This window comes from Accipiter gentilis, chromosome 19 (genome assembly GCF_929443795.1).
Source record: "Accipiter gentilis chromosome 19, bAccGen1.1, whole genome shotgun sequence".
Lineage (NCBI taxonomy): Eukaryota > Metazoa > Chordata > Aves > Accipitriformes > Accipitridae > Astur > Astur gentilis.
The window spans coordinates 5559981-5573674 of record NC_064898.1 but is presented as its reverse complement, the minus strand read 5'-3'; the positions used below and the strand labels follow the sequence as shown (position 1 = coordinate 5573674).

At 42.6% G+C, this 13694-nt stretch overlaps 1 protein-coding gene across 4 annotated transcripts in view; it reads right to left on the bottom strand.

Moving 5' to 3' along the window:
- Positions 1-13694, bottom strand: part of LNX2 (ligand of numb-protein X 2) — a 63860-nt gene that overhangs the window by 19816 nt on the left and 30350 nt on the right. For all 4 annotated transcript variants that reach the window (XM_049823221.1, XM_049823220.1, XM_049823222.1 and 1 more), the window contains one exon: positions 6186-6704. In XM_049823221.1, coding sequence (XP_049679178.1) covers positions 6186-6586 — 401 coding nt within the window. In that variant the 5' untranslated portion in view covers positions 6587-6704. The remainder of the gene's footprint in view (positions 1-6185; positions 6705-13694) is intronic.

The window sequence follows — 13694 nt, the reverse complement described above, 5'->3', positions numbered from 1 at the left end:
TGGTGTAGATGGCAAAGCATGCCTTGGAATTATTATTTTATTTTTCTTTTAAACTGTATCAAAGCAGAACAGAACAAAAATCACCTGTGGAAGTGTCCTATTTCTGTCAAAGCCTTCCAAACCACAGCCAGGTCCTCCTCCACCCTCCTCCACAAGGCAGATTCCCCCATCGTTACCTGGCAGCTGATGAAAGTTGTCGCGCGAAATATAAATAGATTTGAGGTTTATTTTTGCCAATGATATTTAATTATCATTTTAAAGGCTAATATCAAGAAATGTAAACAACCCCTGAGCATACCTACTCAGCTCAGAGGAATCCCTTTTGTGCAGCACTCTACAAGGCGAAAAAGAAAAAAACCCAGACTCTTCCCCAAATTAACCAGTTAATTGTAACAGACTACAACTTCAGCCTTTTATAGTGCAACTGCATTGCCAGGAAAGCAGTTGTCTGGTGGAGACATTAATTCATGGGATGCCAATTCCTAGGTCTTTAAACACGATATGCCACCTACCAAGCAGCAAAGACCAGTATTGGTATTCAAGCACATCTATAAAAGGAGATTTTTCATTTCCACTCGCAACATAAAAAGATTTTTATTGGCAGTAGGAATGTATTATTCACAAACAGCAAAACCATACAACAGTTTTAACAGTTAACAAGCGCCAATAAATCTCTAGAGGTGCACACCTTCACTAATACTGTTTTTGCCAAATATCTGAGATAAAGAGCATTTTGGACTAAATCTTGTAACAAGCTATGTACACAGATGGGCATCTTGGGATCAAAACGAGCATTGAAGATGGTTTTTATGGGTACAGGAATCCATTCTCACACAACAAATTGCATAAATAAGGGCTGAAATGAGACTGAAATGTGTCTTACAGGAACAGCATTTCATATCTACCTACAAAGCCAGAATATCTTGGCTCGGAGCAAGAAGAAAGGCAGGTATGTGTTTTAGAATTTCCAGTAATTATGTAATTTCTTTCATGAATCAAGATGCTCAAGAGTAGAGATACAGAAACAACCCGCTAAAGCAACTGAGCGATGTCATTTATCAGGAACTCGGAAGGGCAGTTGTTCTTGGGATGTAAAATGAGCTTCTGCTTATATTCATCGACTCCCTCCTCTCCTCCCTTCAGCACCAGCTTTTGCTCAATTCTGGACGGTGACAAAGCGTGGCTTTTACCTTCAACTTCTCTTAATCCAGAAAATGGATATCAGAGAAGAAAAGGTTTTTCTGGTTGGGTTTTTTTGTTTTTTTGTTTTGGTTTTTTTTACAGCCAAGTCTCCTGGATTTCTTATTTAAAAGCCAACTTCTTGGAACACTACTAGCAATCTCTCTCTGCAGATAAAAAGAGCTTTCATATAAAATTAAGATATAGTTTACAGGGTATTCCATGGAATAACAGTAGGGACTCGAAAAACACATTTGCTCACTGGCTGCTGAAAAGAAAGATTTCATTGTAACTTATACCATCAGCTTCTGCCCAGTCTAGAGGTTCGATAAAAGCAAACACACCAAATAGCCTCAAACCAGTTGCACTAAATCGTTTTCCAAGCAGGAGCTGAATTTAAGCAAAGACTGCAGAGAAGCAGCCCAAATGCCTTTGCTATTGCTCATAAAACTTTGCCAGCAAAGTGACCTTAAGCAGTAATTCTGGCAAGATTTACAGCTGCAATTCAGAGTAAACACGGTGCTGCTTTGGAAAGCTAAGTGTTTGGGTCTTGGTTTTAATTTTGCCAGGAAAAAAAAAGGAAAAAAAAAAGGCAAGCACTAGGAGTTATCTAGGTTTGGGAATCAGAGAGGACTCAGAAAAAGAAAAAAAGAATGGTTTTGTTGCGCATTTCTCTCTCACACCCCACGATTTGAGGAACCTAAAAGGAGCCAGGTGGCTTCAGAACAGAGAACAGCCACAGAAAGATCCTTCACTTTTCTAGCAATGGAAAGAGTCCATAGGGCATGGAGAAACTCCGAATCTGTTGCCTATCCACTTACTCAGGTGTAAGAAAAGACCTGCCAAAAGAGGGTTAAATCCTACAGATCCTCTTCATTTCTCCTGGTGCTACGAAGAGCAGGGTAGGGACAGTGCTTACAGCTAACATGGGACCGGGTGAGAAGAACAGGACTCAGCAGCACGATCATAAACACCAAAATAACTGGGATTGCCAAGATTTTGAATGATAAAATTCTGTATCTATACAACTCATTTTCCCATGGATCCTGTTAATCTAAATCCATATATTAAGCGTGCCGACTGACACACAGTGAAGAGCTCAATAATTTCTCCAATTCCAGAAAATGCGATCCTATATAAAGTTCAAACTTAACTTGACATAAAATTGGCTTGAATGTTGGCCTCAACATTAAAAGATTTGGAAAAATGGCTCCATCCAAAACAATAACTTAAACTACCATAGCAGAATATAAGAGGGGAAAACTGAAGCCCAACTCAAAAGCACTACATAAACACAATACCTAACCCTCTCATTAACAAGTCGGATGAATTTCAGAGTATGTTTTTGTACAATGGAGCTTCTTCAGGTCTGAATAATCCATAAGAACTAACCGAACTAAAATCATTCACAGAAAAGCTCAATCATTTTCTTGTCAGATTTCCTTCTGATAGATTTACCTTTGATATTTAGAAGTGGAATTGGCACCTACTTTACTAAACATCAACAAATTTTCTATACCAAGTGACTGGGGAAAACAGTACAACTCAGCATTACTCACGTATTTTTTTCCTTTAAATCAGATTATGTGCATTGTGTTTAACTTTTAAAACCACAGTTCCCAAGTGAATGTGATGAAACTGAAAGACTGACAAATCAAGAATATTTTCTTGATGCAAGGAGGTATCATGGAGTGCAATTAGTGACCATGCAGTAATCAAGTTTATGTCTCGTGCCTCTCATCTCCTTGCTGGAGCAGCTTGCAGTAACCTTACACTCCGAGATGCCGGGTAGATACGATGACAGTTTCTTCCAGCTTTTATGCTCAAATTGAGCTGATTAAAACAACACTGGAAAACCTGAGTGTGAATGTTTTTAGACAGTGAAAACTAACCAATCATATCGCATTTCTTAGAAATACAAACTAGCTCATGTAAGGGCTTGTTGAGACTTGTTTATATTAATCTATGCTGAAAATTATAATAATAATGAATTTTATATTTCTTTCCTACATTTAATGATCAGTAGTAGAATTTTACTGGATTCACTAATCCATATAAAATCAAATAACTACCCAATTGCTGCCATCGTTTATGTCAGCAATGATAATTTACAGGTGTTCAGATGTTTGCAAATAAACTTAATCGAAAACTGTAAATCACCATATACTCAAAATGCGTATCAGCATCCCAAGACAACAGAAGGAATTGAAAATGAGCAGCCTTCTGCAACTGAAAGCTTTTCTCCAGCCGACAGACAGGAAAAGCTAGTGACTCAGCTCACTCAGATTTTGTAATAACCTTGTGCATTAAGTAAATGAATATTTCATATATACCTAAAGAGAGCATACATAGTGTTCCACGTACAAATAAATTATGTGGCCCTGTTGTAAACAGCCCTAATACAATTCAAAGAGATGTCAACCAAGGAAAATGGACTGAAGAGGTGAGGGGCATGGCAGTGGGAAACCAGAAGATAAACCAAGTACGTAGCAGGAGTCTTGCTAGCATTTTGCCTTTTATTAAAATCAAATCAGTTTAATATTAGGCTTATAAATCAAGCAGGCTTCCTCACCACTCCCAAGTCATCATATAGATCAGAAAATAGTTGCCTGGAAGAAACAAGCAAGAGCCTAAGCTAACATGGAAACCACAAGGTTGCTGCATGTCCTGGATGCCCAAGGTCCCCCCAGGCTCTGAATCCCCAGGAAGCCTTCAGGACGTGGGGATGAAGGAAGAGGGCAAAATGGAAACACACACGTGAACAAACGGTTTCCAAGGCCAGGCGGTGGCTGCTCTCTTGCCCTTCTCTGCAGAGCACCGTGCCCGTAACTCCCCGACGATCTCCTCCGCAACGTCACCCTTCACCCGAAGGTGGTCTCCAAGACTCTCCAAATGGCCAAAGACCGACGCGTGGAAAGACGTTCACGGGGTAGATCCACGCGCCTCTCAACGAAACCTGGAGGCAGGCGGAGGAGGCACATGGCTAATGCTGCCCGTTGGGTTTTCAATCCCCACGTGGAGGGCTTTTTGCCCAAAGAGCCGGCACAGATAAGAGCACCAAACCATGAAACAACCCTCATGAAATGGGCAACTGCTGAAGTTTACGCAGGTTGGTTTAAAAAATAAGGGGCAGGGGGGGGGGGGGGGGGGGAAGAGTATCAAATTGAAAGAAAGCAAAGCAGGTAAGAAAAAAGCCCATGATGAAGTCATGGAAATGAAAAGATCTCATCTCGACTGGTGACAGAAGAGTTAGGACTCGTACCACCCATTTTCGTTAAGAGTCACCATGCAATATGCTTGTTTTTACGAATGCTGCTGACAGAAACGCTCGCGTGTTGAACTGTATTTCCCTAGTGCCTTGTGTCTAGGTACAATGGATATGCGCAATGCTTATTTTTCTGGGGTTGATGCTTTTTTGCAGGGACAGTTACATACTTTTCTGAAACCTCTCTCTGCAAAATGAACACAGGTTTTCAAATAGCATGGAGTTGTACACAGGGAATATTTTCTGGCAGCAGATGCAATTCACCTGAGCTGGGTCCTTTGAAGTCAGATGCACTTCTTTTGAATATGTAATTTCCTTCTCTACACAAATTCTTCACTGTACTCCTCTTATAATTTCGTAAATCTCTAAACAGTTTAAAGTTAGTTGGTATAGCTATGCATAATATTTTTTTAGCCCCGACTCATTAGTTCCACCATCTTTTAGCTTTAACATAAATGGTATGTCCAAGTTTTTGTTCATGACTCATGTAATGAAATAGCTAATGATTAAAAAACCCTATCTGTTAATTTACTGAAACGAAAGAAGTCAAATGTACCCCTCAAAACAAGTTTAACATTTTTCCATTAGAAAAATGGCACTGCCTTACAGAGAAGAATGAAACATGTTCACGTAGCAGAGTACCACACACATGGTACGGAAGCAATTCCTTTGCTAGAAGAACAAAGTGCACTAGTCTGCACAATATGAAGTATCATTCCACCTGAATTTGATAATCACAGAATACCAGGTTGGAAGAGACTGCAAGGATCATCTGGTCCAACCTTATAATAATGTTATTTCCCTCTTTCTATCATGGCCTCCTTTCAATATTTAAATATTTAGGTTAGGATGGCATAAAGCAGAAGAACTATAAAATTAATGAACAGTTCAAAATAAGGTCCTAAACATTTAGGTGCAGGTAATATTGGAATGTATCCCTCTCGCACAAAATCACTCACTAAAGCTGCACTCACTAAAGCTTCACCCACTGATGTGAAGTGATGAGTTTCTACCAAATCAACAGGCTGTTGCCAGTGTTCTATAAGCAATCAAAACAAACAAACAAATCCTAGAAACTACATTATGTTCACGTGACATACCATCAACCTGTTCAGTAAAAAGATATTATTTTTTTTAAAACAGAAAAATAGGTCTTACAGGAGTCTCGAGAGATACCCTGTCCATCTGCCTAGTCAAAGCAGAATGAATTCTGCCATTACTGTTCCTGGTAAAGGTTGGTTTAACATGTTCATAAACAATTCTGAAAGTGGGGATTACACAACCACCACCCAAGCAACCTATGCCAGTGCTAGACCATTATACAGCTTTTTTCCCTAAAATCTGAACTAAATCTCCTTTGTTCCTCTTCCAGTCTTTCCTTCCTCTTTGCAGGCAGTTTTCACCTCTCTCATTTTCCCCCTCCCTCAGCCTTTTTTCCCCTACCAGAAACAACCCCCATTTTCTTTAACTTTTTCTGCTAAATCATGTTTTTGAGACCTCTCATGAATCATGTCGTTCTCCGCATGACTCTCTCCGAGTCTTCTTCACTATTTCTGGTGCAACGCCCAGAACGGGATCCAGTGCTCTAGCTCTGCGCAGTTACAGACTGACCATTTCCTACCGCTTTGTACTGTGAATTTAAAACCCATCACCAACCCTCTCCCCGCTCTTGCCCCCAATTTCGACGGCTACCTACCAAGCGTGTTAAGGCACGTGCAATGCAAACATCTGCACCGCTCACCTGTTTTTGAGATGTGCCGCCAGGTCGCATCGCTGCATGACCTCCTGACACACGGAAGAGAAGGGGCACAAAACGAGTAGCTTGTCTAACAGTTTATGAACGAGAATGCTGGATTTTTTGCAGAGTTTAAAGTGGAGTCTTTTTCGATCCAGTGGGCAGAAATCCTTCTCCTGCAGAAAGTTCCTTAGGCACTTGTAGCAGAAAGTGTGTCCGCAGGGAGTGTCCAATGGCTGCAACAAGGGCTGAAGGCAAATGTGGCAGACCAAGTCATCGTCCACCTCGTTCTGGTAGTTGTAGAGGTGGTTCTCCCTCGTCCAGTGCTGCTGGCCGCACTCGAAGCACAGAGGGTTCAAGGAGGCATTCTGCTCCACCGAAGCCATGTCGTCACCTGTAGTCCCCATCGTAGAGCGAAGGCGGCCGACGGATCCTCCTCCTCGTGGGATGGGGTTGCTCACATAAAGCTCAGAGGGAAGCAGCTCACTCCGGGGTGACTTAGGCGCTTCAGTCAAGCGTCATTTTCTGCAAGAAATAAAGACATGAAAATCATTCATTTTGCACGCGTTATGAAAACTCTCGTCAGAACTTCTGACTACTTCTGTGTTTACCAAAACACAACGGCTAGATAAAGAGAATATTCCTGTCTTCTGTAAAGTTATCACAGAAGAGAGCAACAAAATCTGCTAGTACAATTCCTTTTACAACATAAACGTTTCACGGCTTCATAACAGCTGCTGCACTGCACAGCTTTCACCTGCAAGATGACCAGTTTGTGACAGCAAGGACACCGCATTACGCAATGTCACACTAGAAGCGTGCAATTAGCATCTAGCACAAAAATACCCTATTGTGGAATAATGGTTATATGACTGAGTAATTAAATGTGTTCTTTAATATGAGATTACGATTTCAATCTGGTCCTACTCTCATTTTTGGATTTTGACTATTAATGCAGAATGTTACACATTAAACATCTAAATACATTGCATTAAAAACAACAGCAACAAACTGCTTACCCTGTTCTTTCCATTAGTAATATTGCATATATGTCACCACTTACCTTCAGGTTTTCTCTGGGGGTTGCTACACAGTAAGAGGGACTGATTCGATCCAATAGGCCACATTTAATTCAGTTCAGAGGCCAGTAATAAAAATATGGAATAAGCTAATCGTATGAAGCTATTGGCTCCAAACAACTAACCTGTTTTGCTTTTTATCTAACAAAATGACAGCATACTCAATGTGACGATAATCATGTCAGTCAAAGGTCTGTAGGTCTGTCACTCCGGAATTTGTTTTCTAAACTTTATAAGTTATTAAACTTTGCCCCTCTTTCCTGCCTGGTCAGGAAACCGTGCAGCCATCGGTCTGTAATTTCAAACACTAAATCCTTACCCCTCCCAACCTTATTTACCCTTCTCTCCCTTACAAAATCACATGGCTTGACGCTCATAACAGGATGATTTAGAAAATAAAACAAATTTTCTCACATTCTTAAGAGACCTCCTCATTCGTTAGTTTTGGTAAGTGTTCTCATCGGGTGGGGGGGAATCAAATTTGAGCAGTGCTTACCTTGTGCCCAAATTCTTTATTGCAATTCAGCAAGCAACTCTCATGACAGAGTGACAGACACTGTATTCTAGCAGAGTAGTAGCAAGCATACGGAGAAGTGAAAACTGCTAGTCTACGTACCAGCCCATCATCTTTATTTTTAGCTGCTGAAATGTGATCTTAAATATATTCTGAAATTCATGTGGAACACGTGCACTTCACCATGTCTTACTTTTTAAGAGAACCCCTGTTTTGGTTTTTGCTCCTTAACCTCACATAGCCAAGCACAAGACTTAGAGCACATTTTACAAGGATTATTATGTCCTTTGACGCAAAAAGGATTAAATAGTAATTTGTAATCCAGGCTTCTATTCTGCCGTGGAAATTGATGCTCATCATTGCCCTGCCTCGTAGTAGATAATGTGCACCTTCTGGAAAGGATTTCACGAGGGAAGAGCATAGCGGTTCTTTGTTACTGGAGGCTAAGAATGCAAAATGAGACCCCAAAAGAGATTACTCAAAACCAGTCTTAAACGTATTACGTAAGAGTTTAAAGATTGGAGAGCAGATAAGGAGAGCAGCGCGCAGGGTCCTCGTGCTCCAACCACAGCTCTCGCGCTCTGTGTTCATGCTACTGGATTAACGCAGAAGGGATGAGACCCATCTCATGGCTGTTCTTTATGTAATGCAAAATAAACCAGATAGATGTTCCAGAAAAAACATTGCATTGATTTGCGACTTTACCAAATGATTTTGCCGCTTAGGGCACGAGGAGAGGAACACGTGGTGCGTGTCGTGTCGTACTGGAGGGTACCTGCAACACCAACAGGCGGGGCAGAGGAAAGGGACACGGAGAAGGGGCAGAAAAAGCCATTTTATGAGCGCGTTGCCCAAATACTAGACCCACTATTGACTACGACCAGGACTCTTCCTCCTTCTCCAAGTAAGCAAGGTCCCGAGAAAGAGCAAGTCCTACATCAGCAAGGCTATGGAAAAACCCAGGGACTATCCCGTGCACTGCAGTTACGGAGCTCTGGCTACGGACCCCTGACAGCGAGCATCCTGAATTCACCTTCCTGAAGGCTTCCAGCATTTTTATCCTTTGGAGTCTACGTGACTCCCATGGCAGTCTGCTACAGAGCACCAGGCAGCGTCATACAGTAAATATACCCAGGAGATACTCTGACCATATACTGGCTATGGCCAAAGATACCTGCGCCCCTCTTTTAGAAGGCTGCGCTTAAATCCTTTTGCGTGTTAAAAACTTTTTGAAATAGCTTACTATAAGTTTTGAACAAAGAAAAGTTATTGAGCGATCGGGCTTTCACTGCCACGTTTTAAATGATCAAGACAAGCCTTCTTTCTTCGGAAAGCTTTCTCCAGAGACAAGCTCTATTTACTGAAATCACAAGGTTGTCCTCAGTGGAACGCAGGCAGTCACTCTCGATCGCCCACCACTAAAGGGGGCGAGCTGACAGAGCGCCCCATCCCAGGGGTTTAATGCTGCTGGTGCAGGACCAAGTGCCCTGGGCTGCGCTTTGCAGCCGAGCTGCCGTTTCAGGCCACGGGCAGGCTGTTTCTGCTGCCGTCTGACATTGCCTCTAGCCACTTCCCAGCGCTGCCAGTGCCCTGGTCGCTTAAACCATCGATAAATGGCATATAAGCTAACCCCGCCACCTTTTCTAACAGCTGACGTGACCACCCTTCCACCGCCTCTCTGCCGGCAGAGCTGCAGGAGGACTAGATAGTGGATTGCAACATGAAGACTAAAAAAAAAACACAAACCCAAACAAAACCCACCACACCCCGCTACCACCATGCAACCCCCCTCCCCTCCCAAAAAAACCCCAAAACATTGAGATTTCTTCCCTTTCACGCTGCTGTCTGCTTCCTTCACTGCCGTGCTGCATTTGGGGGCAAGCCTATTCCATGACCGAGGAATCAGTCACCAGGATTTGTATTGATTATATACCACAGCTGCCTAATTATCAATTCCAAGACTTTTTACAGGCTATTCCCAGTGCAAAAGATATCAACTAATTTACAAAGTCCACAGACACAGTACTTGTGGTCTGACCAGCAACTGGGATGGCAGGCAGAGTCTAAATTTCACCGATGTAAAGCACTATACCCCTGAAATCCACAATACAGGAGCACTGCCATTTATAATACCCTACTTCAACCCTCATTATGCATGCCTTATATTATTTGCTGTATCTCTTATCACTGCAGATCACCAGCTCCACAGGATCGTATGAGCTCAGGAAAGCTGCAAACAGGAAAAACAGTCAGAATTATAAAAAAATATAAAGAGGGTAAAAGAGCCAGCCAGGCCTGTTATTCAAGTCGTATAATTCCCTAGGAAATAATTCTCCTGGGACTTCATTACAAACACGACATTCATGCCAAACAGTGCATGTGGTGCCCTGCTTTCAGTTTTAAATCACAATCCACTTGGGAACTGGGTGAGACTGGACATCCAACTGTGCAAATTTTTATTTTATTTTTTTAAGTGGAGTGTGCGTGAGAGTGATTTTAGACTGAAAAAGACAGCCTTATCCTTAGGCCTCCTCTAGTTCTGACTTACCGAGTCAACTAACATTCTTTGGAGAAGCTTGACACATTTTTACAAAAGCATAAGATGTCAGGCTTTATACCTACATCAGATTTCACGATGTTTATTCCTTCTGTCTGAATGGGCATTACAAACAAAACCCAAACAAACCACAAGCAAACTGGAATTGGAGCAATAGCTTAGCCTTTTTACTATGGTTGTCTTTTTTTACATAAGTCAGAAATAATTAATACCAGTTTCAGTTTGAAGTTAATGGAAATATGTATTTTGCAATGAATGCTCTCAGAGATTTGAGTAACCTATTTCTAAATTGTCTTATTAAAATCCTGGAGATTTAGAGCCCATTAACTGACTGTTCAAAATTTTACAGAAAAAATCTGATATAACCCAGAAGCAAACAGCTAAGGAAAACAGCCATCTTACCAACTAATCTCTCTAAAAATTATCTTTAATATACCATAATTTCCTCTTTTGTTTAGTACCCTATGCGATTTCCTCAAGCAAAAGCAAAGGTCAAAAGAACACCCTTTGATGAATGACACCCCTGTTTCTTTGCTGGACACCGGTGCCCCTGTATCCCAAAACAGCCGGGATGCAGATCTCTCAGTTCTGTGGCTAACGATGTAATAGTAATTACTACGCCAGAACGGACATCTTCTCACTGAGACTTATCTAACCACTGAACTATTGTTTAATTTATACTGTGTAGCTTAAAGTGACTGCAGGTGAGAAAATGTCTACCTGTATTTCCTCTCAATTCAAGGCTGCCTTACCCCTTCGCAGTGGGGAAAGGGAGGGGAGATGGAAAAAACTTGTAACAGCTACGGTGAAAGGTTTCGTGTGACCCTAAACTCAGGCAGACCTTTCCCGGTCGGTCAGATTTGTACTTGCAAGGCAACACGTAACATACATCGATCAGTAACTCTGAGCAACAGTACGGTCATCACCCTGGATTTCGAGAAAGGTTGGCTTAATTTCAAAATATCACAGGATTTCTGAAGTCTGTTCTCCATGGCCATGGCACCCGAGCACCCGAGCTAGCTAGGAAGAATGTCAGGGTACCCAAATTCCCCTGCCTTGTCCAAACGCCAGGGCTGTGATCTGGATCTCTTAGCAGCCAGGAGTGGATCAACACAAGCCCCAGGAGAGGGAAACGAGAGAGTGGTTACATCCATCGCTTAAAAGAACACATCATAACCGATTAAAAATCAGTTCTTAATTCCCAGTCCAGTATCCTTCACAGGAATTACAGCATCAGGCTGATGATTCATAACTTGTTTTCAAAGCAGACCCTAGCCTGAGTGGAAGAATAAAATATAGCAGAAACTGTAATAAAAAACATGATGAGAATAAATAGCTAGCGCACAGCACTAGAGGGGAAAAGTGTTATTCCACATCTTCCAATAAGCATGACCTAGCTCATTAGATACAATCTCTGCTTTAATATTAAAGCCACACAGCAAACAAATGAAGCAGAACTAGCAACTTGTATTGACTTTACAATATCCCTGTTAATTATACTGATATCCGAGGGCTGCACTGTCTTCAAATACCAAACCCCGATTCGATTTTAGTCCAGGTTTATGAGAAAGTAATCCTGTTAGACTTCCTCCTTTAAAAACGCAAACAGCTGAAAGTGTTGTCAAAAGGCAGCATCTGGCAGCTCAAAGTCAGGAAAAAACCTATGAGAGATGGGCAGAGCACAGCAATTAGACTGGGACAGATTTCTGCTAATGCTGCAGCCACACTGTCACCGCATGCCAATTATCCAATACACCTATTTTTTGTACCAACGAGCAACCCTCTTCCACGTTTTTTTTTTTAAGTCATTCAGCAGAATGACTGGAATTTTTATATTCAAACTAAATAAAATTGTGCCTGAACGGTGCCACTAAACAACAACCAGGCAAGGCTGAGCTTGCAGTAAAACCGTCTCTCCGCAGATTATTTTTTTGCCTCTGTGCTCATCTTTTTGCTCCATCAAAGCAATGCCCACACAGCCAAGGTGTCAGCCCTGTGCCAGATGTTGATGTGGCATCACTGCTGCAAAGGCAACGGGTCGCAGGCGATGGTTTTCCTTCCCCGCCTCGGGCGTGTGGGTTTTTACGAGCAATAGCCTCAGAAAGATGCGCACGCGTGCTCCCCTTGCTGGGTATTTCTTAAGTACAGCGTTTTTCCAGGCTGCGAAATGAAACCCTGCTTCAATCTGGCGAACAAGGAGCGTTTGGGAAAACGAACAGGACCGTAAGTTGTGTTCGGTATTTGTGGAGTGCTGCGTTTCCCTGGCAACGGGGGGGCTACGGGCTTTAATTAATCGCCGTGACGTTAAGGGCCCCCACCGTACACGTGTGAGACACATGAAGAGATGTAAAGAAAAGGGAAACCAAGGGGAAGTGTTAAGCCATCCAACCTCAGGAGATGGATGACCCCCGCCTCCCAAAACTAACACCTCAAACCCAGGGATGCTCGACACCAGGGGATGACGAGAGGAAAGAGAAGGACGCGGTACCCAGAGAGAAAACAAGCGGCCAGAAGGTTTTGCTCAAACACGCCAAGATCATCCTGCAGCCGTTTTCTACGGCACAAATGGAACGGCTTCTATTTTGGGACCAGGAGATTAAAATAGCTTTACTTTAGTCAAATCGGTCTCGAACGAGACAGGGAAGATGAGGATTGTGACCCTACGGAGGTCTCTGCAACAAAATATCCATTCTTTATAGCAAACACAGAGCTACATCCAATAAATCATCTAAGAATAGAAGAAAAGGAGACAAGAGTATGAATCTTTAATGAAGATGCATCTACAGATCAAACTTCACATATTCCTACCGAACAAGAGGAGCACTGAAAAAGGAAGAGTTAAAGTGCACAAGTCGAGCTAGACGAGAGTCGCCCATTTCGGATGGCCGGACTGCTCTCCTGGCCTGCAGCAAGCCTGACCCCCCCCCCCCCACCCCGGAGGAAAAAGGACTTGAATTTGCACCCCCTCTTCTGCAGGCACGGCAGCCGCTGCTGCCCACCCTACTCGAAGTCTCGCTCACGAGTATTTGCCCTTCTTCGCCAGCCCAGGTGGTGGCCACCTTTAGAATTTGCAAGAAGAACCATTTTCTGTGGGTGCATTCAATTTTCTGCTAAGTGGAAAGAGAAGGGCCCGTTTCTGGGGGGTGACCCTGCTTGGCGTCAGAAGCCACCCCACCGCAGGAACCCCCAAACACGGGACAAGCGCCCGGGGGCTCAAGATGCTTCCAGGTCTCTCAACAACTGAGCAGGTTGGCGATACTTTTAGACCTGAGCGTACACCAAAAAAAATTTGCACGAAACCTCCTTCAAGCTTCTAAATCCCTTTTCGGATTTTTGCAGCAGTCAAAAAAATAGATAAAAAGCAG